General features: G+C 42.8%; 1 protein-coding gene across 6 annotated transcripts in view; it reads left to right on the forward strand.

The window, feature by feature from the left end:
• The first annotated feature begins 1,621 nt into the window (after positions 1-1,621).
• The window catches only part of LOC116985292 (src substrate cortactin-like), a 45,614-nt gene continuing 21,206 nt past the window's right edge, over positions 1,622-26,029 (forward strand). For 4 of the 6 annotated variants that reach the window (XR_004415239.1, XM_033039977.1, XM_033039978.1 and 1 more), the window contains exons 1-10: positions 1,622-1,804; positions 7,671-7,754; positions 11,983-12,056; positions 18,838-18,967; positions 19,131-19,241; positions 20,391-20,445; positions 21,177-21,287; positions 21,668-21,778; positions 23,614-23,724; positions 25,561-25,616. Coding sequence is in view for 5 of the 6 variants with exons in the window: in XM_033039977.1 (XP_032895868.1) it covers positions 7,671-7,754; positions 11,983-12,056; positions 18,838-18,967; positions 19,131-19,241; positions 20,391-20,445; positions 21,177-21,287; positions 21,668-21,778; positions 23,614-23,724; positions 25,561-25,616 (843 nt within the window). In the remaining variant the exon portion in view is untranslated. The remainder of the gene's footprint in view (positions 1,805-7,670; positions 7,755-11,982; positions 12,057-18,837; positions 18,968-19,130; positions 19,242-20,390; positions 20,446-21,176; positions 21,288-21,667; positions 21,779-23,613; positions 23,725-25,560; positions 25,617-26,029) is intronic. The other 2 variants (XM_033039980.1, XM_033039981.1) reach the window with 2 other exon arrangements.

Genomic DNA, 26,029 nt, shown 5'->3' on the forward strand with positions numbered 1-26,029 from the left:
TGGCAGAGGTTTGGGAACTGGAGTAATAGATCAGAAATTGGAAGAAGTGATGGGAAGATGGAGATTAAGACCATTGAGTCTCAAAGGAGGACAGACATGATGAAGGAATATGGTGACACTGATGGACTAAAGTATGTTTATTTCAATACAAGGAGTAATGTGAAAAAAGCAGATAAACTTGCTGCCTGGATCAGTGTTTTGGACGAAGATATTGTGGTCATCGCAGAACCGTGGTTGCGTGAGGGACATGACAGGCAGCTCAATGATCCAGGGTTTCAATGTTTCAGTCATAACCAAGCCAAGAAGGAGGCAAAAGTAGAGGAGGAGATGCGCCACTGATCAGGATGACTGTCATGGCGGCACTCTGAGAGGACAAAGTGGAGAATTCGTCTGCTGTGATGATATAGACTTAAAAATAAGAAAGGTGCAGGCACTCTAATGGGACTGTACTGTAGACCCACAATAACAAGCAGGAGACAGTGGAATAGATATGTAGGCAGATTTCCAAAAGATGCCAAGGCTACAGTTTTGTCTTTGTAGATGACTTGCACGTCCTCAATATTGACTGGGACTTGCTCAATGCAAAAGGCTTAGATGGGGTAGAATTCCTATATGGTGCACAAAATAGGAATTCGATTTCATTGGATACTGGCTTCATGGGTCGATGGGCCTGTTCCTGTGTTGTACTGTTGAATATATCTTTGGGACCAATTCCATCTGAACTGGGCTGGAAGGAGGGCCCACCTTAAAGAATAAGAAGCAGACAAAAGGGCAGTGAACCTGTAATGAGAGGGAGGATTTGGGAGTTTGGATATATATTTACTTGTTCTAAAACAAATGAAAAGTAAGAGAAGCAAATGGACAGAAATAGCTCTCGTTATTAGACAAAATGGGTAAATTAAAGAATGTAAAGCAGTTAAACCAGTAGAATTCTGAAATCTGTAAATAAAACATGAGATGTTTGGAGATGATTCAAGCATGTAGCAAAGGCAAGGAACAATTGATGGTGGATTTAAACTTCTGAATGGATTGCAATAAGCAGAATAGTTTCTGTCTGAAAATGTAACTTTCTGAACTGCTGTATGGACAATCTGCAAAAACCAACAAAAGAAGGGCAAGCTAATGTGTTCAAAAGGAACTGCAGATGCTGGAATATCGAAGGTACACAAAATCTGAAGAAGGGTTTCGGCCCGAAACGTCGCCTATTTCCTTCGCTCCATAGATGCTGCTGCACCCGCTGAGTTTCCCCAGCAATTTTGTTTACCAAGGGCAAGCTAATGTTGCGTGAGCCAGGTTTATTGAGTTGTCCAACAATGTGTGAACATTATCCGATAGTGTTTTGAATATTAAGGTAGTGTTTCGTACCTAGTGTTTGGAAAGGCCGACACTGTAACCTGTGCAAATCTGGCAATGGGTAAAACTATAGTAGAGCCACAGGAATATGGTCTTAGACTTGACCTTTGGGATGTGGTTGTACTTTGGGAGCCTTTGTTCCCACGTTCTCTGGGATACGGTCCTGTACCGGATTCTGATCCACAGCCTTTTCGGATCCCAATTCCGATCCGGGACGTTGTTCCGTCTTCTGGTTCTCATTTGGGTTGGATCAGTTGAGTTTTGAGCCGCAATGCATGTTAGTGACCAGAGCGCGTCTGACGTGCACGAGTTTTCCGAAACTTGACTGAGCTGTTGCCTGCAGAAGGTTCGCGCCCCTTCCTGCTTTAAGTCAAGGCGCGGCACTGAGCCCTGCATCGAGTGGAACAGGTAGCGAGCTGACCCGGGACCTGCAACCAGCCCCGAACCAGCGGTAAGTCAACTTCTCCGTTCTCAAAACGGTCTCAACTCCCTGAAGGGAAGTCTCCCCCGCCCCTGAGTCCCGTTGTTAATGATTCGCGGCAGAGGAACATCGGTCCCTGGCTGTAGACCAATGTTCACACAGCCCGCACCCGGAGACCTTACTCTGCCCCTCGCCCCTGCTCGTCCCAGAAGTGGCGAGGAATCTTTTACCAGACTTGTCATTGGCCCAGTAATATTTTGATCCAATAACCGAGACCTGGCAGGTTTGTGAGAGCGACGGGAGGGTTTAGCGGGGGGGGAGGTGTAGATGAGTAAGAGGTCGGAGTCTAATCGGGGGCTAACCAGGAAGTAGAGAAGAGATTCGAAGTTTGCGGTTCATGTGTAGAATAATCTGCGGGAGGAGCAGTCTAATGTGTAGAATAACTCACCTGGAGTGAGTTGCAGTCTGCAATCCGACCTAGGCGTTTTGCTGTTGGAGTGGGATCCATAAACAGAATAAAAGGTACCCGGGGTCTAATCAAGGAATCTTGACTGTAGTCCAGGCCACCAATGTGGATGACTCTAAACGTCCAGTGAAGTATCCAATCAATTCAGGTGATAGATCAGAATAAACACTAACCAACAACCTCGCCAGCAATTTTGACATCAAGTAAAAGAACAAATAAAATAAAAGATACCAGATGGTGAGTTAAAAGACTGAAATGTAATCGAACAGTTCAGCAGATTCATATAATCCATCCAGGCTGAATCTGATTGTTGGGGTTTGTATATAAATTAATAGACATCTAGGACTGAAGTGCAGGAGATTAATAGTCAAATTAATTTCTACTGCACCATTAGTGGAGATGAGAATGCAAGCAAAAGGTGTAGATAATAGACCAATGGAGGGAGCGCTAGTGGGCCTTTCAAGATGATTACGGCAGCTTTTATTTGGAATAACGAGAACATTAATTATGATATGAAGTTGGTGAAACCAATATTCAGACTAAATGGTGTTGAATTGGGAGACGGCAGTGTTCTTCAAGTTGAAGTTCATTAGAACAAACCTGGAAACAGAGGATAGTGAGGTCAGAAAGGGTAAAAAGTGCCATACAGCCAAAGGCATTGAATGGAGGCATCACTATTCTGCATTTGCTTTCCCCATTATGGAGAATAATGGATTGTGATATATTGAATTCAATTGAAAGAGATACGTTTCAACTGGAAGGAGAGTTTGTGGCCCTGGCTGTTGGAGGGAAGAAAGTGAAGGACCGGTGCGGCTCTTAACATTTTTTTGGGTTGGCGTTTTATCGAAGAGAGGTGGTGTTGGTGGTAATGGAGGAGTGGACCAGGAGGTCATGGGGAGATTGGTGGTTGAGGGTGGGCGGAATGATGGGTGCGGGTTGGGATTGATGTTGAGAATAGAATTGAAGGGGGTGGGATGATATCAGCACGGAATCAACAAGAAAGGGGGTGAGTTCTAAATGGTTGACATTACACAATGAAATGGGTGAGGGTGAGCTTTTCAGGGAATGAGGACACAAAATTGGGGGTAAGGACAGGCTATCAAACGATGGCAAACATAGTCACCCATGATTTAAATCTTTGTCCAGAGAGCTTGCTCACTAAATCCGAGCCCGACACTTTCTTGTTACAAATATGCCCCCTTCACATGGAACGTTAGGCTGTCAGCTACTTCCGGAAACTACATAAATACAAATCATCAATGTTCAGGAAAAGATGTATTGGAGAGTTCCCAGTGAGGCATGACAATGAATATTCCACAGAGTCCCAAAAATAGTTGGAGCTAGAATCAGCAGTAGTTCCCATAACATTGCCTTTTATTAGAGGAAGTGTGTGATGTCAAAAGGGAAGTTGCTTAATCTCAGAACATATTCAGTCAGGCAGGGGAGCTGCTTTTCAAGGAAGAAATGAAGTGTGTGAGGGCAGAACTGGTGAATGCAGATCTAGTGAGGCTGAATAGGCAAGGTGCAACATATACTGGGATTGAGGTATAGGTTGAAATCTAATTGAGGAGTTTGTTGGAGGTATATATAAAGTAACAGGCATCAGGAATGATTTACTGGCTGAAATCTTATTGAGAGGTTTGGGAGGTTTAAATACAGAATATTAGATACTTGGGAGGCTTTAGAGGATTGGTGGCTTTACATGTAAAATACAGATATCCTGGAATGGAAGATTGGTTGAAATCTAATCAAGGAGTTTAAATGATTCATAAACAGAATAACAGATAACCATACTTGAGATGTGAATATTATAGTAAGGATACAAAATAATATCAAAGCTGCAGTGTATATACGCTGGATGATTGCCAGCATTAGGAAAAACTGCGGTGAAGAGTAGCTTAAGCCATTAGCCCTTCCATCAATTACAGAAGGAAATGTAAGAGCATCTGAACCAGTCATTAACGGAGAATCTGCCTGGACATGGACTGCCATTTTAATGAAAGATCCTGACCATGACAAAACTCTTCTGAACTCACTCTAGAATCTAGACGGCGCATGTGGGTAGCAAATTCCAGTTATCGGGAGCACCTTTTGTGGTATATTCCAGTCTCGGTCTGAAACTGGGTTTAACCAACTATAGACCCAGGGACAGACACAGAAAGCTGGAGTAACTCAGCATGTCAGGCAGCATCTCTGGAGAAAAGGAATAAGCGATGTTTCGGGTTGAGACCCTTCTTCAGATTGAGAGTCGGGAAAAGGGAACAAGAGATATAGACAGTACTTAGGACAAATGAATGGAAGATATGCAGAAAGCAATGATAATCAAGAAAATGTGGAGCCCACAATGATCCATTTTCGGCTGTGGGATAGAGTGTATTAACGAGTTAACATAGACAGTGGAACTCAACAGGACAACGGTAAAACTGGTATGACTACGGAGGGAGAGGGATGGAGAGCGAGGGGATGCAAAGGGTTACTTGAAGTTAGAGAAATCAACGCTCATACCGCTCCTCCAATTTACATTTGGCCTCACTCTGACAATGGAGGAGGCCCTGGACAGAGAGGTCAGCATGGGAATAGGAAGGAGAGTTAAAGTGTTTCGCTACCGGGAGATCACCTATGCCGAAGCGGACTAAGCCAAGGAGGCAAGAACTGGTTGAAACCGAGCCACACCAAGAGGCAGAATTTATTATTTTTGAACAGAGAGGAATGCCCATATTGGCACTGTTAACTTTCCTGTGAAGGGCATTCAAAAATCACTCAGTGTGTCAAATTACTATCGCCAAATTAAGGGCTTTGCGGGAGCATCTTCAGCTTGCAAGTAGCAGCAGTTCCAGAAAAAGGCCGGGCACTTTCTCAAGGCAACACGGGATGGACATTAAATGCCAGCAACGCTCAAATCTAGAAGACTGAGTCAATTTTCCCGTACAAAATTAATTTTATAAACGCAGACTTCAAGGCTACATTTTTTGATTAATTTAAGTCGCATCTGCCCAGTTGGAATAAAAATTGTACAGTGACTGGTGTGCCACAGGGTTTGGTGCTGGGCCCATTACTGTTTGTCATCTACATTAATGATTTGGATGAGAACATACAGGGCAGGATTAGCAAGTTTGTGAGTGGTTTTGCAGATAGTGAAGATAGTTGTGAAAGATTGCAGTGGGATCTGGATCGATTGGCCAGGAGGGCTGAGGAATGGTTGAAGGAATTTGAAACAGAGAAGTGTGAGTTGTTGCATTTTGGGATATAGAAACATAGAAACATAGAAACATAGAAAGTAGGTGCGAGAGTAGACCACCAGGTCCGTCGAGCCCGCACCGCCATTCGCTCATGGCTGAACACTAAACAGACACACTTACCCACAAACAGTAGACACAAGACACAGAACACAAGACACTACCTTCCCCTTTATACCGCTATCACCCCTCTCCACCCAAGAATATCTAAAAAGGGCAGGACCTACGCAATAAATGGTAGGCCTCTGGGGACATGTGTAGAGCAGAGGTATCTGGAAGTGCAGGTGCATGATTCCTTGAAGGTCGAGTCGTAGTTAGATAAGGTGGTCAAAAAGGTTTTTGGCACATTGACCTCCATCAGTCAGAGTATTGAGTATAGAAGTTGGGAGGTCATGTTGCAGTTCTATAAGACGTTGATGAGGCCACCTTTAGAATATTGTGTTCAGTTCTGGGTACCATGTTATAGGATAGATATGGTCAAGCTTGAAAGAGGTCAGAAAATATTTATGTTACCAGGACTAGAGTGTGTGAGCTATAGGGAGAGGTTGAGTAGGCTGGGTCTCTATTCCTTAGAACGCAGGAAGATGAGAGGTGTACACAATCATGAGAGGAGATGCACAGAGTCTTCTGCCCAGAGTTAGGGAATCGAGGACCAGGGGACCTAGGTTCAAGGTGAATGGGAAAAGATTTAATAGGAATCCGAAGGGTAACTTTTTCACACAAAGGGTGGTGGGTGTATGGAACAAGCTGCCAGAGGTGGTAGTTGAGGCTGGGACCATCCCGTCATTTAAGAAACAGTTAGACAGGTACATGGATAGGACAAGTTTGGAGGGACCAAGCGCAGGCAGGTGGGACTAGTGTAGCTGGGACATGTTGGCCGGTGTGGGAAAGTTGGGCCGAAGGGCCTGTTTCCACACTATCACTCTATGACTCTATGACTGAACTAAAGGAGTGACTTAATAAAAGAGGCAACAGGAGTAATTGTCACTGAAATTATGAGATAGGGTTCCAGGAGCCCTCCCATTTACATCCACGTAGCATAATTGGGTGGTTTGATGAACTTGAATCTTAGTCGTTACTGTTGAATGGCATTTAATTAAAAATGTAGTTCACTTTCTAATGGAAGCTGATTTGGAAGTGTGAGAATTTCACGATCACTCAGCAATGCAAACATCTGCAATTTGAAGTAGACCGGGAGCTGGAGCTGAAGGCAAAAATAAATCGGTCAAATAAATTCCACGTTTGTCTGAACTGAGGAATATTGGCCCACATTGCCGAACTGGAAAAAGGATCCTGCAACACATGACAGTGAAGGTAACCCTGGATTCTGTCTAGTATGGCTGTGACTTGTTTGTGATGGGAACTCTCATTATCCATGCAGTGGGTGCAGCAATAATTCACAGAATTCCATGGGGGTCTGTGGATGGACAAAATGGCATCCTTCACTGGAGAACCCTCAGGAGAAGTGAGACAGAGTTGGATATGCAGCAATGGTGCCTGGTTCTTGTCAGTTTCAATAGGGGCAAGGTTTACAGTCTTGCTCGAATAAAAGGGGAAGGTAGGAGTAATGGTTCAATGATGCTTTCTTTGTCACACAATGATTTTTTTTGTTGTGCATCTCACATGCAGGCGCTGACAAGTTTTGGCGCCATTTCCACAGTCCAAAGTCTGGTACGCCCAAAGTAGGGAAAAGCAGGGAGGCTTTGGATTGTGACTGGAGGTGAGAAGGATCCATCCATCAGCAGGGTAGGAGTTGTAATGGTCCAGAGACACTGCTTATTTAAGGTAACAATCGATCACATTAGCTCTATTCAATAGAGTAAGTATTACTTACTGTCACCTGTGGACTCAGGACAGTGAACATCATCAACAAAGTGGCACTCGAATAGGAATAGGAAACAAATAGTGGGAGGCAGGTTGAATGAGAACTTCTGTAGAAATTGAAGCTATGACCTGCATCACTGGATGATGGCAAATATCAGTACAAAACCTAAGTGAATAGAGTGTAGCTGGAGTGTGAGAGAAGATTAAGTTGGTGTGGAGGGTCATTTGGAGGTTACATTTTAAATGGGATGTACAAGCAGATTGCATGCATAGAGTTTATTGAAGGGTGGAGTGTCCACAGAATATGGGGAAGAGTAGCCAGTGCCAAGTTGGTAGTTTGTTTATTGAAACATTTTTTTGTCTCTCATAGATGTGGAAATCAGCAGTAGGCCATGACGTTAAAGTGGAAGTGGAGAAGGATGGAGATGATTGGGAAACAGATCCTGACTTTGTTGTAAGTAATCATTTTTTTGTCTGACCAGACTGGCCTAGAATGTTCTCTGAAGGAAGATTCAGACACTGACGAGCACTGAGTGTCCTTTCCCTGTACCCAAAATGCCTCTACATTTCAGGATTAACTGTTGGACCCTTCCCCATTGTAATCAGAGAATCTGGACTGAAATTACCCAAGTTAGTTTCAGTTAGCACTACAACCATGTTTGGAAAAAACATCCCATCCCTTTCTGCGTTTAAGGAGCCACAAGTATCCATTTCTCCACATTGACTCATTGCTCTCTCTGTTAGAATATATCAAGGCTCACTAGTTGGCCAAAGCATTGGATGGTGGTGAAGATCCACATTTGCTTATCTATCTACGCACAAACTCAATGCATAAATGCAAGTTCTCCTGGTGAGGTTGTTTCAAATTACATTGTTGTCATTTTTACTGATCTTGATTGTCTAATCTGGTATTTGGATTTTAAACAAAAATAAGTGGGATCTTTCTAATCCATTAAACTGCTGCTCGGGGATGTGAGCTCAAGCTGCATGTCACTTTGGTTTATTAATAAATTCAGTGGAATATTTCAAACTCACTGATTCATAAAGAGCAATTTTAAAATATGTAGCACAAACATGAGTGAACTCGTCAGTTACAATGACACTGAGTTTAAATTACAAAGCATCAGACCAAGAAACAGGAAGTGGTCAACTGGCACTTCCCTTTATACACTGAGATGCATTAAGTTTGTATTCATCTGCAACCGCTTGCACAGAAGGAGGTGGAGACCAGTGACTGCTGCACATGAGACATTGTAAAATTCATCTACCTACTCTCCTTTCCTCTTTTTGGCATTCCTTCCCTGTCGACCTACTCTTCTCTCTCCCTCAAATTGGCTTCATCCACCTCCCCCCCCCCCCCCCTCCCAAATATTTTCCCTACATCTCTTTCCCATCACCATTTTCACCTTTCTTTGCCTGTTTCCTGCTCATTCAATCTCCTTCGTCTCCTTGTTCAATGTATCCTTGATCACTCCTCCAGCCTCTCGATCTCACTCTTCTTCAGCCTCACTGCTCTGTCGCTCTCACTTCTGCCTCTCATTCCTTTTCTTTCTTGCCCTCTGTTGAACACTGGATCTCGTGCCCTGGATACACAAGCCTTCAGAAAAGTAGCATTTCAGATTTATCATGCCCATGGTAATCTTACAAGCCTGGCCTTTTCTTTGGCATTGAGAATTAAAAAAAAAAAAACTAGAAATTCTGGACATCTAATATTTAAGGCAAAATATGCTGGAAACACTCAGCCAGGTTAAGCAATATATAAAGAAAGAAAAGAGTATTGTTAGAATGATGAAGGGGCTTCGATCTGAAAATTTAACTTTGTTATTCTTTCCACAAGTGTTGCCTGACTTGCTAAGTGATTCTGTTTATACTTCGTTGACATTTCCTTTCTGGGTTGAGAAGTCCAACTCGCTCCATAATTCAGATCTTTACCCCAAGCAATCTCACCTTTCTGAACTACCCCATGGATCTGAATCTCCCACCTTTGGGACTGGAACTGGACCCATTGCTCAAGTCTATTTAATGAAAACCATGTAGAAGTTGCTTTATCAATATTTAACTGCCTGTGAGAATTGATGGGAGAATGCACAGTTTGCTATTTCTTGCATGCGAGTTTGTTTAGTGGAACTGAGTTTGTCCTTTCAACCTCATGCCTCCATTACTTGGTTCAGATGGTCAATTATGTGAGACATTACCAGGTCTACGACTTTACTTCACTCTGTAGGGACTTTCTATTAAGATTAATCAGATGATGGACTCCCATTTTCAAACAGCATCGCTGAGAAGGAACTCCAGCTGAATGTTTCAAGATCAGGAGTTGCTGAGACCAACTTGCGTGTGAATATAAGATAAATGATTAGTCAGTTTGCAGCTGGCACAGAAATGATGGTCTTGTGGACAGTGAGGAAGCCGAGGGGTACAGATGTAGATCAGATGAAACGTCGGACTGAACATTTCCAGGTGGAATTTAATCTGGGAATATATTTTGGGAAGTCAAATAAGGGTATGTTATATACAGTAATTGGCAGGGCATAAGGAACGTGACTAAGGGGTCCAAGTCCATAGACCCCGAAAGCAGCAACACAGATGGGTGGGGTAGTGAAGAAAGCATACAGCATGAATTTAGAAGATTGAGGGGGGATCTTATAGAAACTTACAAAATTCTTAAGAGGTTGGACAGGCTAGATGCAGGAAGATTGTTCCCGATGTTGGGGAAGTCCAGAACAAGGGGTCACAGTTTAAGGATAAGGGGGAAATATTTTAGGACCGAGATGAGAAAAACATTTTTCACACAGAGAGTGGTGAATCTCTGGAATTCTCTGCCACAGAAGGTAGTTGAGGCCAGTTCATTGGCTATATTTAAGAGGGAGTTAGATGTGGCCTTTGTGGCTAAAGGTATCAGGGGGTATGGAGAGAAGGCAGGTACAGGATACTGAGTTGGATGATCAGCCATGATCATATTGAATGGCGGTGCAGGCTCGAAGGGCCGAATGGCCTACTCCTGCACCTATTTTCTATGTTTCTATGTTTCTATGCTTGCATTCATAGGTCATGGTGTTGAATATAAAATTGGGATGTTATGTTGTAAATTTACAAAACAATGGTTAGGCTGCACTTAAAGTGGGTGGGTCTGGTCAATGCAGTGTAGGATGGCTATGATTGTACCGGAGAGAGTGCAGAGAGGTTCATGAAAATGTTGCCTGAATGGTGGACTTCAATTATGGGGAGAGATTGTATATGCTCGGGTTGTTTTCCCAGAGGCACAAGAAGCTTAGAGATTAATTGTTAGAAGTATATGAGATTGTGAGAGGCAAACACAAGGTAGAAAGTCATAATCCTTACCCTATGGTCGGGGTATCAGAAAAAATAGTTCATTTTTAAGATAAGAATATATTTAGTGGAGATCTGCATGCTAAGGTTTTTAAATGGAGAGTGGTTGGTAACGTGCTGACTGGAGTGGTGGTATAATTAGATACAACGACAACATTCACAAGGCATTTAGACAGGCATTAGAATAGAAGAATACGGTCCTGGTGCAAGCAACAGTACAAACCTAATGGTTTGTGGAGATGGTCAAAAAGAACGGCATGGACATAGTGGGCTGAAAGGCCTAATTTTTGTGCTATACTCTATTATTCTAAATCTCAACATTTCTGTTGTTATGGCAAAATTAACCTCCCAACATTAAAATCCTCCAACTGCAGTGGGATTGGAGGCTGATAGTGCTGATTGAGGTGCTTTGCCCAGTGCAGGTGAAGAAGCCTCTGCCCTTTTGGGACCTTTCATTCCAATCCAAAGATTAGATTCTCCAATAGTATGGCAGTCCATTAGTCCCGTCCCTCCGACATTGTGGTCTTCCCTCACTACTGCCCATCCGATATGATCAATTCCACGGTGCTATGCCATTGTAATTCCATTGACAATGGTCACACCTTCAGTGCTATCCCATTGATAGTGTGGTGACATCTCTTACTTTTGCCATTCAGCACGTTGGGCACTTCCTCAGTGCTGCTCTTCTGGTTGTGTAATGCTCTTTTTGTACTGCCCTTCTGCAAATGCAGTGCTCCTTCATTTCAACCTATGTCTTGAGGCTGCAGTCCCTCTGGTGATGCAGAGATCCCTTTGTAAAATTCCAGTAATGGCATGGTGTTTGCTCATGTCTGTCTATCTTATATACTGCCTTTCTAACAGTGTGGTGCACCCTCAGTACTGAGGTCCTGAGATTATTGCACTCCCTCTCCACTGCCCATCTAATGGTGCATTCCTCTGTACCATTCTACGGACAGTGCAGTGCTCCTTTACTACAGTCCACTGACAGTTCAATACTTGCTCAGTACTGTCCTTTTGATCGTGTAGTATGGCCCTACGTGCAATGCAGCCCTCCCTCAGCATTTTCCCTCGGACAGTGCAGTGTTGTATGGTATTGTGTAGTATTGTCCATCTGATGATGTAGTGTATTCTCTCTCTGTTGTTCTGTCTGATAATGCAGCTCACTCTCTGTATTATCCCTATATCGCTATGAAGTAGTCCCCTAAGTTGTGTCCCACTGATGGTGTAGAAGTCCATCAATCCTGCCCCTCTAATGTATATACCCCACTCAATCCCAAGAGGGAATGTTATCCTGAAACAAAGGTTCACTCAATTCCCAGCCTGATTGTTGTTCCTATTCTCTGCCATTTCAGAATGACATTTCAGAACAGGAGCAACGATGGGGATCAAAATCTGTCGATGGATCTGGTCGGCCTCAGCACATCAAGTAGGTACTGGGGAATGTCGGACACTGATGTGCCACGATTCCGTGTTTACTGGGAAGTGTTGTTGTAGTGCAATGGGTGAGACCATATCAGGCACAGTGGCAACATCCGGGATTAGCCCCCTCGCAAACTTACCTTAAAAAGATGAGGAAGAGCTTAGAGAAATATTGTTGATGAATAGTGGGAGCCAAATCACATTTACAATAACCAGTGGTGGCAGGTCCAGAGGTGGGTCTAATGAGGTGGACATACAGTATGTGGCTCTGTTGGCTCCTATTATGGGTTTAGGTGGAAAAATAGATGTTGACCCATTGAGGTGTTGGAGTCAGGATGGAATGTGCCTTTGAAAGAGTGCTAATGTTTCCATAACTCCATTCTTCTCATTATTTATGGAGGAGGGAGGTACTGCAAATTAAGAGAACTGGTGAACTATTCTCATCTCTACTGGGTGTCTTCTAATTGACACAAATTAAAAGACCTCTGGGAAATTCTAGGCGAACACAGGTCTTAGTTTCTCATACCTCGCTTTCTGTCGCATGTTGGTAACCCCTTGTGGTTGTAAAAGGTAGCGGGTGCATTGTCCCCAGGGAATACAGCATTCACCTCTCAGTGAGGGCACTGTGAATATATGGGAAGCAGGAGAGTGCAGGAAAAGTGGTCTCAATATTTTCTCGTAATTCTTGTATTTTACTTGTACGGTTTTCATGCTGATATAGGTTTAAGATGAGAGGGGGAAAATTTAAAAGGAACCGATGAGGCAATTTTTTCACTTGGATGGTGGTGGGTATGTGGAATGACCTGCCAGAGGAGGTAGTTGAACGAGTTACAATAACAACATTTAAAAGACTTGGGCTGGCACATATATAGGAAAGGTTTAGAGGGTTATGGACCAAATGGACCAAATGTGGGCAAAAGCGACTAGATTAGCGCTTCAGTGTCCGACATTCCCCAGTACCTACTAGATTCACATCAATGATCTGGACGATGGCGTGGTAAATTGGATACATCAATGATCTGGACGATGGCGTGGTAAATTGGATTAGTAAGTATGCAGATGATACTAAGATAGGTGGGGTTGCGGGTAATGAAGTAGAGTTTCAAAGTCTACAGAGAGATTTATGCCAGTTGGAAGAGTGGGCTGAAAGATGGCAGATGGAGTTTAATGCTGATAAGTGTGAGGTGCTACATCTTGGCAGGACAAATCAAAATAGGACGTACATGGTAAATGGTAGGGAATTGAAGAATGTAGGTGAACAGAGGGATCTGGGAATAACTGTGCACAGTTACCTGAAAGTGGAATCACATGTAGATAGGGTGGTAAAGAAAGCTTTTGGTGTGCTGGCCTTTATAAATCAGAGCATTGAGTATAGAAGTTGGGATGTAATGTTAAAATTGTACAAGGCATTGGTGAGGCCAATTCTGGAGTATGGTGTACAATTTTGGTCGCCTAATTATAGGAAGGATGTCAACAAAATAGAGAGAGTACAGAGGAGATTTACTAGAATGTTGGCCTGGGTTTCAGCAACTAAGTTACAGAGAAAGGTTGAACAAGTTAGGGCTTTATTCTTTGGAGCGCAGAAGGTTAAGGGGGGACTTGATAGAGGTTTTTAAAATGATGAGAGGGATAGACAGAGTTGACGTGGAAAAGCTTTTCCCACTGAGAGTAGGGAAGATTCAAACAAGGGGACATGACTTGAGAATTAAGGGACTGAAGTTTAGGGGTAACATGAGGGGGAACTTCTTTACTCAGAGAGTGGTAGCTGTGTGGAATGAGCTTCCAGTGAAGGTGGTGGAGGCAGGTTCGTTTTTATCATTTAAAAATAAATTGGATAGTTATATGGATGGGAAAGGAATGGAGGGTTATGGTCTGAGCGCAGGTATATGGGACTAGGGGAGATTATGTGTTCGGCACGGACTAGAAGGGTCGAGATGGCCTGTTTCCGTGCTGTAATTGTTATATGGTTATATGGTTATATTAAATGGGGCATCTTCTATGACTCTATGCCTCTTTCCATTTATCTCTTGGCTGGAATGTTCTTGATCAAAACTGAGCATATGTGTCCTTTTACAATACTGCACACAAAAATGCGACAAAAGGGGTCAAATTTCAAATTCCTTCAAAAAAGTTGACAAGCACTTTATTGGGTCATGACTAACATAGTATCAACAAAAAAATATAAGAAAAGATAGCATATTGATGGCAAGTGTCCGAAAATCGCATCAGAATACACAAATATGTTTTGTGTAACGGTTGTCGCATGGTGTCCACTAGTGACCTGGTTGGCACAGTAAGTGCACGTATTTCTTATTCCTTTCTATGTTTATGAATACCACATGGAACAGTAAAATTGCAAACACCGTTTCCACTTCATTCACCTGATCATGTAGTAGAATACTGCATCCATCTGAGTGGACACCGCAACGCGCGTAACACATCACACACACAAACGTACGTTGCGGAGGACACTAAATGTTTTGGGTGAACCAGAAAACGAACGTTACATTATTAGCGAAAACCAAACATTTTCACCAATGTGATCTAAACGGTACATTACCTTATCGATTTGAGTTTGTATCAATGGCTGATGAGTCGTCAGAAGGTTTGATTTGGGCTGATTTTTTTGTAAGTAAAATGTCTCCGTAACGGTCGTTGCGGAGCTTCCTGAAGGTGACACGAAGGAATGATGGTAGCGACTTGGTCCGTACGAAAGGCAAACACGAGACAGTGTGTTGCCAAATTGAAGATTGGCTCAGTTTCTTCGTTTTGATGACCAATTTATGTCCAAATTTTTTTTTTACATTTACTTAAAAAAGTCGGAAAATATATCGTAAACGGTTGTTGCGTTTTTGACACCACAATGTTTTTGATATATTAAATTGGAAAATAAGAAAAAAAAATTAACTCGCCCAAAAATCGACCAAGCACAACGACTGTTATGGGATCTTTACTGTATTATCTTTATGTTACTGTATTTTTCTCCTGGTATTGATGAAGATATTTGCCTAGATCATTATCAAAACATGTATGTATGAGGGGCCATATGAAGTTTATTTATGAATTAAATATTCATGACTAAATGTGGCAGAGTTTTTAATGTCATATTTTTGCTGTCCAAATTGGTGATAAAACGATGAAGATTTGTCAGTCATGAGAAAAGTTTTTGACTTTCGGTCTTGAAGTTACGTAATTTATATCTGTTATTAATAAGGTTTCACATGATGGGTAGATTTTTGTTAAGAACAGTGTATTGGTGTAAAAATCGGAATAATAATCTTGTTTCACAAAATCTCTCCAGTATTGTAAAAAGGCATATATTAAATGACAGAATAGTAGCAGCAGAGAATGATATCATTCAGCCCATCACGTGCATGGTAGCTCTCTAACAGGGCAACTCATGAATTCCATACCCAGACTCCTTCGCTGTTGCAATTATTTCTTCACCATATGTTTGTCGATTCCATCTTGCAGGCCATTGTGGTGTTGTTTCCACCACACCTGTAAACAATGCATTCAGATTTCAGCTGCACACTGCATATGTTATTCTTCTTCCTCTTTATTTTATTCCTGTGACGAAGGGCAAAAACCTTCATCGAACCACTCTGTTCAGAAGCCCAGATTTTGTAAAGAACAATGAAATCACAGCTTCAGTGGTAGATAGATAATATTTTCAGAGTTTGGAAACTCTGTTAAACTCCAGTGATAAATGTCCTTCACTGAAAGGCACTTGGATTTATAAGATTTGTTGGAGATGCTGCATTAATGAAGGTTGTTATTGCAGCCAGTGTCTGTGGTCTGTAGGGTCTCAGTGTCAACTAAGTATAAAACTGTTGTGTGTGAGGAAGGAGTTACGACAGGTTGCTGCAATTTCCCTACAGATAGTGGACACTCCAGCTAAAGAGCGCTGGTAAGTAGACATCGGGTCCAATGGCAGGGACATTAATCACTTTAATCACCTCAACTGCTCTTCTGGAAAATGTTGAGCTTCGTGAGTATTTTTGGATAGTAAGTCCAATAAATAGGTATCTTTTATGGATTTACGTTATAGAAACTTGAGGACTGTCCAGTCCAAAGCAGATGTAATGAAGTGATACTCCAGCAAAGGCAGATAGATTATAAACTATTCAGATACCGGCCTCCGATCAGTTAGGCATGTTCTGCAGCTGTTGCACTTTCAAAGTTTCCTTTTTAAACTTGCTTATGTGGTTTCCTTGCTGGGGGTGGGGAAAACGTCATCTCCACTGCAACGCCAATCAAGGATGCAGTGAGCAGCTCTTGCGTATCGCCAAATTAGGATATCTGTACAAAGCACGATGCATCTCACGTAGAAAGGACGCTTTCAGGCTCTCCAATTAGATCAGAGATGTTACATTGTGTTACCTTTTTAATCAAAAAATTGTCATTTAAATGAAAAATTGCAGTCACTTTATGTCCCAAAACCCAACAAAATCTAATTATGCCCATGTCCACAATTGACAGCTGATGGTGAAACCCTGGCAGGCAATGGAGGCTAGGCATGTCCTGGTACAAAGACACGCCATCATTGGGAAGAATGATTGTAGCTGATACATAAAGCTGAGGTATCATCTTCCTGATCATGTGGTCTAGGAGATATTGTGGAGGAGATCATGTGTGCTTTAATTGTACTGACCAATATTCCTCCCACAGTTAATCCTACTGGTCATTTGTTTCATAGTAGTGTGTGGGAATTGTCTGACCTGCTTGCCTGTACTGCTATAGGTCATGAATTATTCTGTGGGTTCTGAGGATGTGAAAGTTGCAATATAAATGCAGGGGTGTTGTAATTTGAAAATTGAAATGGTGGTTGGATCCTTTGATTTAGACCTGGGATCAATTGTCCAATTCTTGAAGCTCTGGGGAATCACTTTGCCATCCTGCAGTGGTCATGGTTGGGGCAGGTGGCATAAACAAACATAAGTGATGTTATGCTGTACTGTGCCAATGCATCGGCCATCTATGTAATGTGTAGATAAAATCACAGGTCCATTGTAGAAAGAATGAAAACTGCTGCCTTTGGAACCTGTATGGTGCCCATGTAACTGGATTCATACTCTGCTGCATGGATTTTTGGATTGCTGTTACTGGACATTCTGGGATAGGGGTGGTGCCAGGGTACATCAATGGCTTCAGGGTACTGGTCTGATAGGATGCACATTTCTGTATTGCTGGGGATTTTGGGACATCAGTGTTTTGGAGTTTCTGTGATGCCAGATTCTGGAGTCTCCATCTTTTGTTTGTGCTCAGATTTGTGGGCTGCCAATTTGTGAGGATTCTGAGCTTCTTGTGAGAATGAGAATCCATCCATTCTGAGCTTCGGAGAGTCCAGGGCTTTCTGGGCTTTCAGGATTCTGGGCTTTCAGGATTCATGTGGTACTGCTCTAATTTTGCACACTGATCTCTTGTGTGGGACCTTGTTAAAGGCTTTTTGAAAGTCCAGACACACCACATCCACTGGCTATCCCTTATCCATTCTACTTGTTACATCCTCAAAAAATTCCAGAAGATTAGTCGAGCATGATTTCCCCTTAATAAATCCATGCTGATTTTGACCGATATTGTCACTGCTTTCCAAATGCGCTACTAATACATCTTTAATAATCGACTCGAGCATCTTCCCCACTCCCAATGTCAGGCTAACTAGTCAATAATTCCCTGTTTGCTCTCTCCCTCCTTTCTTAAAAAAGTGGGGTTATATTAGATACCCTCCAGTCCACGGGAACTGATCCAGTCTGTAGAACATCTGGCCAGACTGGACTCTCTTGCTTTTTATGGATCAGGCAGATCTGGGCAAGTTCCTATGTTTTTGATGGACACTATTGTTGTAAATTGGCCAGAGATGACTTTAGTTCTGGAGTATCCTACCACAGCCAAAGCCCGTGATGTGAGCTATATCTTGATTTTGTGTGTGTGCCTGGTTCCTTGGTAGTCACCTTTCTGTGGCGGCACTTCTGAGAGGTGCCCAGTTTTTGGGAAGGTTTGTTTTAAGGTGCTCACCTAATGAGTCCTGTGATATATTCTTCGTGCTAACGGAATTAAGGGATATGGGGAGAAGGCAGGAACGGGGTACTGATTTTGGATGATCAGCCATGATCATATTGAATGGCAATGCTGGCTTGAAGGCCTACTCCTGCACCTGTTTTCTATGATTCTATGATCACTTGTGACTGGGTGATATGATTACCGCTGTTCATGCTGTGGAGTCCTGTGTCTGAGAATGTTTACGGAAAGTTACAAACAGATGCCTATACCTGCTTTCTACAATACTCCATGCCAAATTTCTTCTGAATAGAAGCCAATAAGATAAACAGAGATGGAGAATGGTTTCACAGACTGCCATATGTGAATGTTGTTCCTCTGCCCCCAGCCACAAACACTGGTGGTGTGGTGACCAGTTCATTTGCCTCAGCAATGTACTGAGGTATTACTGCCAGGAGTCTGGTACTCTCTACCTAATGGACAAATAATGTTCACAACATGAAAGGGGCGAATCTGTGGAATCTGTGGCTGTAGAGGCCAAGTCAATGGATATTTTTAAAGCAGAGACATTCTTGATTAGTACTGTGTCAGCGGTTATGAGGAGAAGGCAGGAGAATGGGGTTAGGAGGGAGAGATAGATCAGCCGTGATTGAATGGCAGAGTAGACTTGATGGGCCAAATGGCCTAATTCAACTCCTATTTCTTATGACTTTACAATGGTTATATCTCTTGCCAAAACATTAGCCACTGCCCCAGTCCAGAATAATGAGAATTCATGTTTCTCACAGTGTCCACGAGCTGAGGGAGAATGTCGCAAAAGATCATGGCTCCTTGAAGAAGAAAGAAATGGAGGAGGGATCAAAAGCGTCATATGGTTATGGTGGCAAGTTTGGGGTCCAGAAAGATCGTATGGACAAGGTAATTGTTAATCCAGATTTCTAAATTCTCAACTTGATTTGTAATCATTTGATGCCGAAATATAGCGGATGAAATAACTCTACACTCCACACCCTGCTCACCCCGGTGTGTGGTTCTAATCTCTGTTACATCTGTTCTAATCTCTGGTACATCTCTCTCCCAGTCTGCTTTAGGGAACGATTACGTGGCTGATGTGGCAAAGCATTCATCACAGACAGATGCTGCCAAAGGATTTGGAGGGAAGTATGGAGTTCAGACAGATCGGACAGACAAGGTCAGAGATGAGAATGGAGACGTCCTTATTTGTGATCTGCTGGGGTTAGCTCGAATATGATATGAAAATACAGGTGTTGGATGAGGAAGTAACTTCTAATCAGTCGGATCTTGGCTTTGATCCAATCCAGATTTGGGGTCTGCAGTCTAGGCATTGGTGAAATGGATCAGTCGTCAGATTGGGTTATTTCACTCCAGTATCTGAAGATTTCAGCTGTTCATCTGAGCTATTAAGGCTTGTGCCGATGAGAAATGGAAGACTAGTCAGGTCTGGGTTTGTTGTTAATGTTGACGGTTACTGAATTTTTGGGAGGCTTTATTCTGTTCCTAATCCATGCTGTAACTCTCCAGGAAGTGTTTGCTAGAACATCGTGGAGAAAGATTCACTCTAAGTTTCTAACTTATTTTCAGTCACTTTTGCTAACCTAGTCCTGAGGGTGTTTGACAGGACAAGTGTAAAAGATGATTCACTGTGAATCTAATCATTGCTATGCCTGCCCTTCATGTCTTTAATGGGACATTTTGAGAGAGCTTTAACTTATAGTAATCTAATTTTAATTCTGCGTTTCAAAATTGTCCACACCTCAACATTGTTTTGAATTTTCCAAATATTTACAGCACTATGTAATACTGTTTATGTCTGGGGCAGGGGTTTGCTTCCTTTTTTGTGTAATTTTATTAAATCAGACCAGAACAGAGAGTTCCAAATGTAACGTCTGCTTATGCCATTAAAAGGTTCTTGTCAATAGGTAGCTATCGCATTCATGGCTGGATCAGTCGGAGCAACGAATCAGGAGTCCTGTTCTGTTATATCTCTCTCATACATTGGTTAGGCTTTGGGGTTTGATTGAATGTTTGATTGGCATTGTAGGGGACTTTTACTCTGTATCAAATCCACGCTGTCCCTGCTCTGGTATTGTTTGATGGACAATCTAAGAATATAATCATGAGTACAATAGTAACTATGAAAGATTTACAAGGCAGTGATGTTATAGAGAGAAGGTGAGCATGTCAAGATGAAGGAGGGCTACTGAATGGGGACAAGTTATGGAGTCAATTGCACATTCACTTTCCTAAATGTTTGCTCATATTTAGGTTGACTTGAAACTGGATTTCCCTGATACCTAAATTCTCTCACCCTTTCTTGCAGTCAGCACTGGGGTATGAATACAAAGGAGAAGTGGACAAGCACGCTTCACAAAAAGGTAATCCATAGCTTCTCTCCCGCTTAATGGGGGAGGAAAGAGCATGGAAAGGGTCACCAAATTCTAGATAGGATTGGATCTATGTCAGCCACATTTGTACGTCATGTGATCTTCTCGGTATTTACGTAAGGAGTAATTGATACTCTCTGTCTTATCTAAGGTATGGATACTCTCTCTGTTCACTTGATGGGGTGTGAACTTTGTATAATCACACGAGTATTTTACTGTAAAAATACAGAGGTGTACGTGATGCATCCTTAATTTATCCAGTGGTGTGACATTTCTGCATTTATCCAGTGACATGGTACTCCCTGGACTTATTCAGTGTGATACCCTCTATTTACCTGGAATTGTAATGCCCTGAATATATTTGGTGAAGTGATATTTTGTATTTATCCGGGAATGTGATACTGTTTGCATTTGCCATTAGCATGTGATATCTTTATTTACCCAGCACATGTGACATTTACCAGTAATGGAGTTTGATACTCGTGTGCAGGAAGGAACTGCAAATGCCGGCTTAAACCGAAGATAGGGTCACCCATTCCTTCTCTCCAGAGATGCTGCCTGTCCCGCTGAGTTACTCCAGCATTTTGTGTTCACCTTCGAGTCTGAGGAAGGGTTTGATACTCTCTGTATTTGCCGGGGGCTTGATACCATCTTTATTTGCCATCTTTATTGTGGTTCTTGCTGTTTGCCCAAATAATACCCTGTAATATGTTATCTCATAGATTATGCCAAAGGATTTGGTGGCAAGTATGGAGTAGAAAAAGAGAAGGTGGATAAATCTGCCATGGGATATGACTACAAGGGAGTGACGGAGAAACACGAGTCACAAAAAGGTATGTTTAATGTACAAGGTTGTGATACTTGCTGTATATATTTGGCTGTGTAATACTCTATATTTAGCAGGAGGTGTAATATAACTGGTATTTAACCAGGAGCGTCTGAGGAAGGGTTTGATACTCTCTGTATTTGATACCATCTTTATTTACGAGGCATTGTGGTACTTGCTGTATTTACGGCTCCCCCCCCCCCCCCCCCGCCCTCCCCAAATCTTTGCACATCCCCAATCCTTTCCACTACTCACTTTAATTTCATGTTTCATGTCTCTTGTGTTTTTGGACTGTTGGCAGATCGATTTCCCTCCTGGGATCAATAAAGTTCTATCTTATTGTATCGTATTTGCCCAAATGATATCCAGTAATATGTTGCCTTATAGATTATGCCAAAGGATTTGGTGGCAAGTTTGGAGTAGAGAAAGATAAGGTGGATAAATCTGCTTTGGGATACGACTATAAGGGAGTGACGGAGAAACACGAGTCACAAAAAGGTACGGTTAATGTACAACTCTCTGCTCTTTCACACAGAATGATTTATCCTGAGAATGCATGAGCAGGAGTGGGTCATTCATCCCCATGCCTGCTCCTCAGCCCTCGGGCTCCTCCTCTTCCTTTCCTCTTCCCACCCCCCCCCCCCCCCCTCCCTGCATCAGTCTGAAGAAGGGTTTCGGCCCAAAACATTTCCTATTTCCTTCGCTCCTTAGATGCTGCCGCACCCACTGAGTTTCTCCAGCATTTTTGTCTACTTTCATCATTGCTAAGATCTTTCATGACTGATCTTAATCTTAACATTTTTTTTATGGAACAAGTGTGGAGGCCCTCTAGTCCTCCCCTTTCAACCCACCAGCCTCTGCATCCAAAACATAATTCTCCAACATTTCCATCACCTCCAACATGATCTCAGTGTCAGTCACGTCTTCCCATCCCCATCCCCATCCATTTCCGCTTTCCATTAACGTCCTCAATGTCCCCATCACCACTTCTTAATGTACTGAATTTAGTTAGTTCCTTCCTTTAATTTTTGGTTTCCCTCATAATTCTTCTAATCCTCATCCTCTCCTGTGAAGTCAGATACAAAGTAGAGGTCCTGAGAGGCTGAATTTTTATTTAAAAGTGCAATTTCACCTATCTGTATCTAAAAAAGGTCCACATTAATCTTGTCGACTCTGAAGAAGGGTTTCGGCCCGAAACGTCGCCTATTTCCTTCGCTCCATAGATGCTGCTGCACCCGCTGAGTTCCTCCAGCAATTTTGTGAATCTTGTTGACATGTTTAGTTAATGTGATCATTTTAGCCTTTGAGGTGTACAATATCACTCTGAAGCCTTTTCTTGAATCGATTTTGGCAACTCTTTCTCTCTTTGTATCCCTTTCATGTTGCTGATGTCTCTCAGCATGTATGATCAAGCACTACATTCGCACAAAGGAAGAACAGTGGTGCTAGATAACTCAGAGATCAGAGTTGTTTAATTATTCAAGCAGAGTTCTTATTCTTTAAAGCTATATTCTCTCAAAAGCTACATTTTCCTAAATGCGTCTGTTACAATCTTTAATATTATCCTTGATATGTTTCGTGCTTTTAAATTGTAGTATAATTAGTTGATGATTAAAAGGCACTAAAATGATGTAATTAGCAAATCAGGTAGAGGAGGAATGGGGAGGAATATCTTCATAAAATCATACCAATTTTATGATTTGGTATGAACTATCAGACAGATTGTTGAATCAGTTCCCAATGGAGAAATGTTGTAACTTATACGGGAATGACTTGTAAAAACATAGGGAAAAGGTTGGGATGTGGATACAGCTATATCAGAGTTTGAATTCCAGCAGCAATTGACTGAACAGCTTCTTAGCTGTGTAAGACATCCTCAGGCATAAATACTTCTCTATCCAGCAAGGGTGAAGTTTAGGCTGTTATATTTGTGTATGGGGAAGTTGGGATGGTAATCACTCACTTTCTCCAGGATGTCCTTTATCTATTCGCGTGTGCGTGTGCGTGTGCGTGTGCGTGTGCGTGTGTGTGTCCGTTCTTTCTTTCTTTCTTTCTTTCTTCATTTATTGGGGTGGGAAAGGAATACTCAGTATTTACTCGCGGGCTGTGATACGTCCTGCATTGTAGCGGTGTCATACTCTATATTTAGCAGGAGGTGTCATATCGCTGGTATTTAACCAGGAGAGTCTGAGGAAGGGTTCCGACCTGAAACGTCACCTATTCCTTGTCTCCAGAGATACTGCCGGAACCCACTGAATTACTCCAAAAGTTAGTGTCTACCTTTGGCATTTAACCAAGTTTAAAATCTTGTGTCAACTATTCTTCTCCCTTAGATTATGCTAAAGGATTTGGTGGCAAATATGGAATAGAAACAGATAAGGTGGATAAATCTGCCATGGGATACGACTACAAGGGAGTGACGGAGAAACACGAGTCACAAAAAGGTGTGTTGGTTAAATACGCTCGCTGTCCACTTATACAAGATGGGGACTCCCATTCTCACACGAGATGACACTTTGCAATCCAACTCCCCTTCCACCTACTTGAGGGAGGCCATCTTGCAATCTTAAGGGCCTGTCCCACGAGCATGCGACTGCATGCGGCAAGCGTGACCAAGCCGGAAGCGGGGGCCGCGCGGATGTCGAGTGATCCCCGTACAGGGCCGGTCCCACCAGCATGCGACTGCATGCGGCGAGCACGACCAAACCAGAAGCGGGGGCCGCGCGGAGGTCGAGTGAGTGACGTGAAGTTCGAGCGAAGTCCGCAGGAAGTTCGCGCTAGGCGTACGCCGTCAAGACGGTGCATACGGCATCGAGACGGTGCGTACGCCCGTCGAGGCGGTGCGTATGGCCTCAATGCGGCTGCAGGCCGGCAGGCCATTGCCGTGCAGAATTTTTGAACACTGTCAGCTTCCCGGAGCCCCGCGCGATGTAGGGACCAGCTCCGCACAACTCCATACGCCTCCGGCGATCGAAGTGGGACCGGCCCCACAAGGCCGTACAGCTCAAGCGACCACGTTAGGTCGCGCTTGCCGTATGCAGTCGCATGCTCGTGGGACAGGCCCTTTAATAATCCCCTCACCACCCCACACTCCTACAGGTATGAAACTTACACTCCCATTTCTCCCACCATCATCCGACCTACTCGGAATAGCATCTTGCAATCCTACCCACGCCCCCACTGTACTCACTCAGGATGGCAGTTTGCAATTCCACTGCCCACTTGCCCCACTGCCACATTGACATCTTGACACCCACTGCCACTCCCTCGCACACAGCATGGCATCTTGCAATCTTACTCCCCAACCCTCTACCCACCTGCATGGAATGGTGACTTGCTAAGCCACTCTCCTCACCTATATCCCTTCCTCGGGCTTCATATTTCACTCCTCTCCTTACTTTACACCCATTTGTCTCCTTTTCAATTTTAATCTTTGTGCACCATTCTGCTAATCTAAACCCCTCTCACCTGTAACCACCTATCACTTGCCAGACTTTGTCCCAACCCCATCTTTTTTCCAGCTTTCTCTCCCTTACCACAATCAGTGGTCCTGATCCGAAGCTTCATCTATCCATATCCTCCAGAGATGCCTGCTGACTCACTGAATTACTCCAGTACTTTGTTTCTGTTTGTAAACTAGCATCTGCAGTTTCTTGTGTCTTCTTTCTTTGGCCTCCATACCCTCTGGACAGATCCCTTCCCTCTTTCTCCTGAAGATGCTTGTGGGTACCTGCATCAAACTGTAGAATATTTTCCTTCGAGAAATCAATGTTTGATTGTCATTATTGATTGTGTGCTCATACAATCCTGTGTTAGTTTATTCCTGTTTTTTATTTTCAAATGTAGTTGTAATATTTCTATTTTTCCTACAAAAGAACAAATAGCATCACAAGCAACCTACCATCCCTCCCCATCAACCCCTCCCTCTCCACTCTTTGCTTCCCCCTGATCTATCCCCAGACTTCAGCTGCCCGATATGGTTAACTCATCTGTTTTTTTCACCAAGCGGTTCTTGTCCCTTGCGATTGGTACATGCACAGCAGTAGGCACTAGATGAGAACTAAATTAAGCTTTGGTGCATTTCATTTCTACAGTCAAGTAGCTGTACTGCTTATCTGAAGTACCACAGGGCTAAAAATCATGGAATTGTATCTAATTTGGTTTAGTGCCCTTGGAGAGGAAGCATATAACTTCATGCAAAAAATCAGTTTGGTGTCATTACAGCGATTGCCTTAGTAACAGTTTTTCTAATGTGTCTCCTATCTATCTTTATTTTGCAGATTATTCCAAAGGGTTTGGAGGGCAATATGGGGTGCAGCAGGACCGGATGGACAAGGTAGGTCCTTATAGATTAGAATCTCTCTGACAATCTTCAAGGTCTGTGACAAAGCAAGGAATAGTCACAGACTTGAGCAATGCTACCCCTCTTTCTGAGCACTGTGCACCAAGTACCTACATCCCAGCACTGCAGTGAACTAAAACAGTCTGGTGCTGTCATGTTTCCACGTCAGTGACAAGCCATTTCTGAAACAGTACCTTGCTTGTCATGGATGTTCATGCTTACTTATACCTCTAATGCACGTCAATGTATTAATTTCTCCTTTATTTTTATTGAAATTTACTTTTGGCTGTTAGTTTGCCTCAGATGGTAGTCCTCTTGGATCATGAGTTCAAGCACAATACTAATTGACCTGAGTGGACAGCCTCATGTTGTAGTCACAATCATAGAACACTTGAATAATACATTAC

Source organism: Amblyraja radiata, chromosome 21 (assembly GCF_010909765.2).
Source record: "Amblyraja radiata isolate CabotCenter1 chromosome 21, sAmbRad1.1.pri, whole genome shotgun sequence".
Taxonomy (NCBI): Eukaryota; Metazoa; Chordata; class Chondrichthyes; order Rajiformes; family Rajidae; genus Amblyraja; species Amblyraja radiata.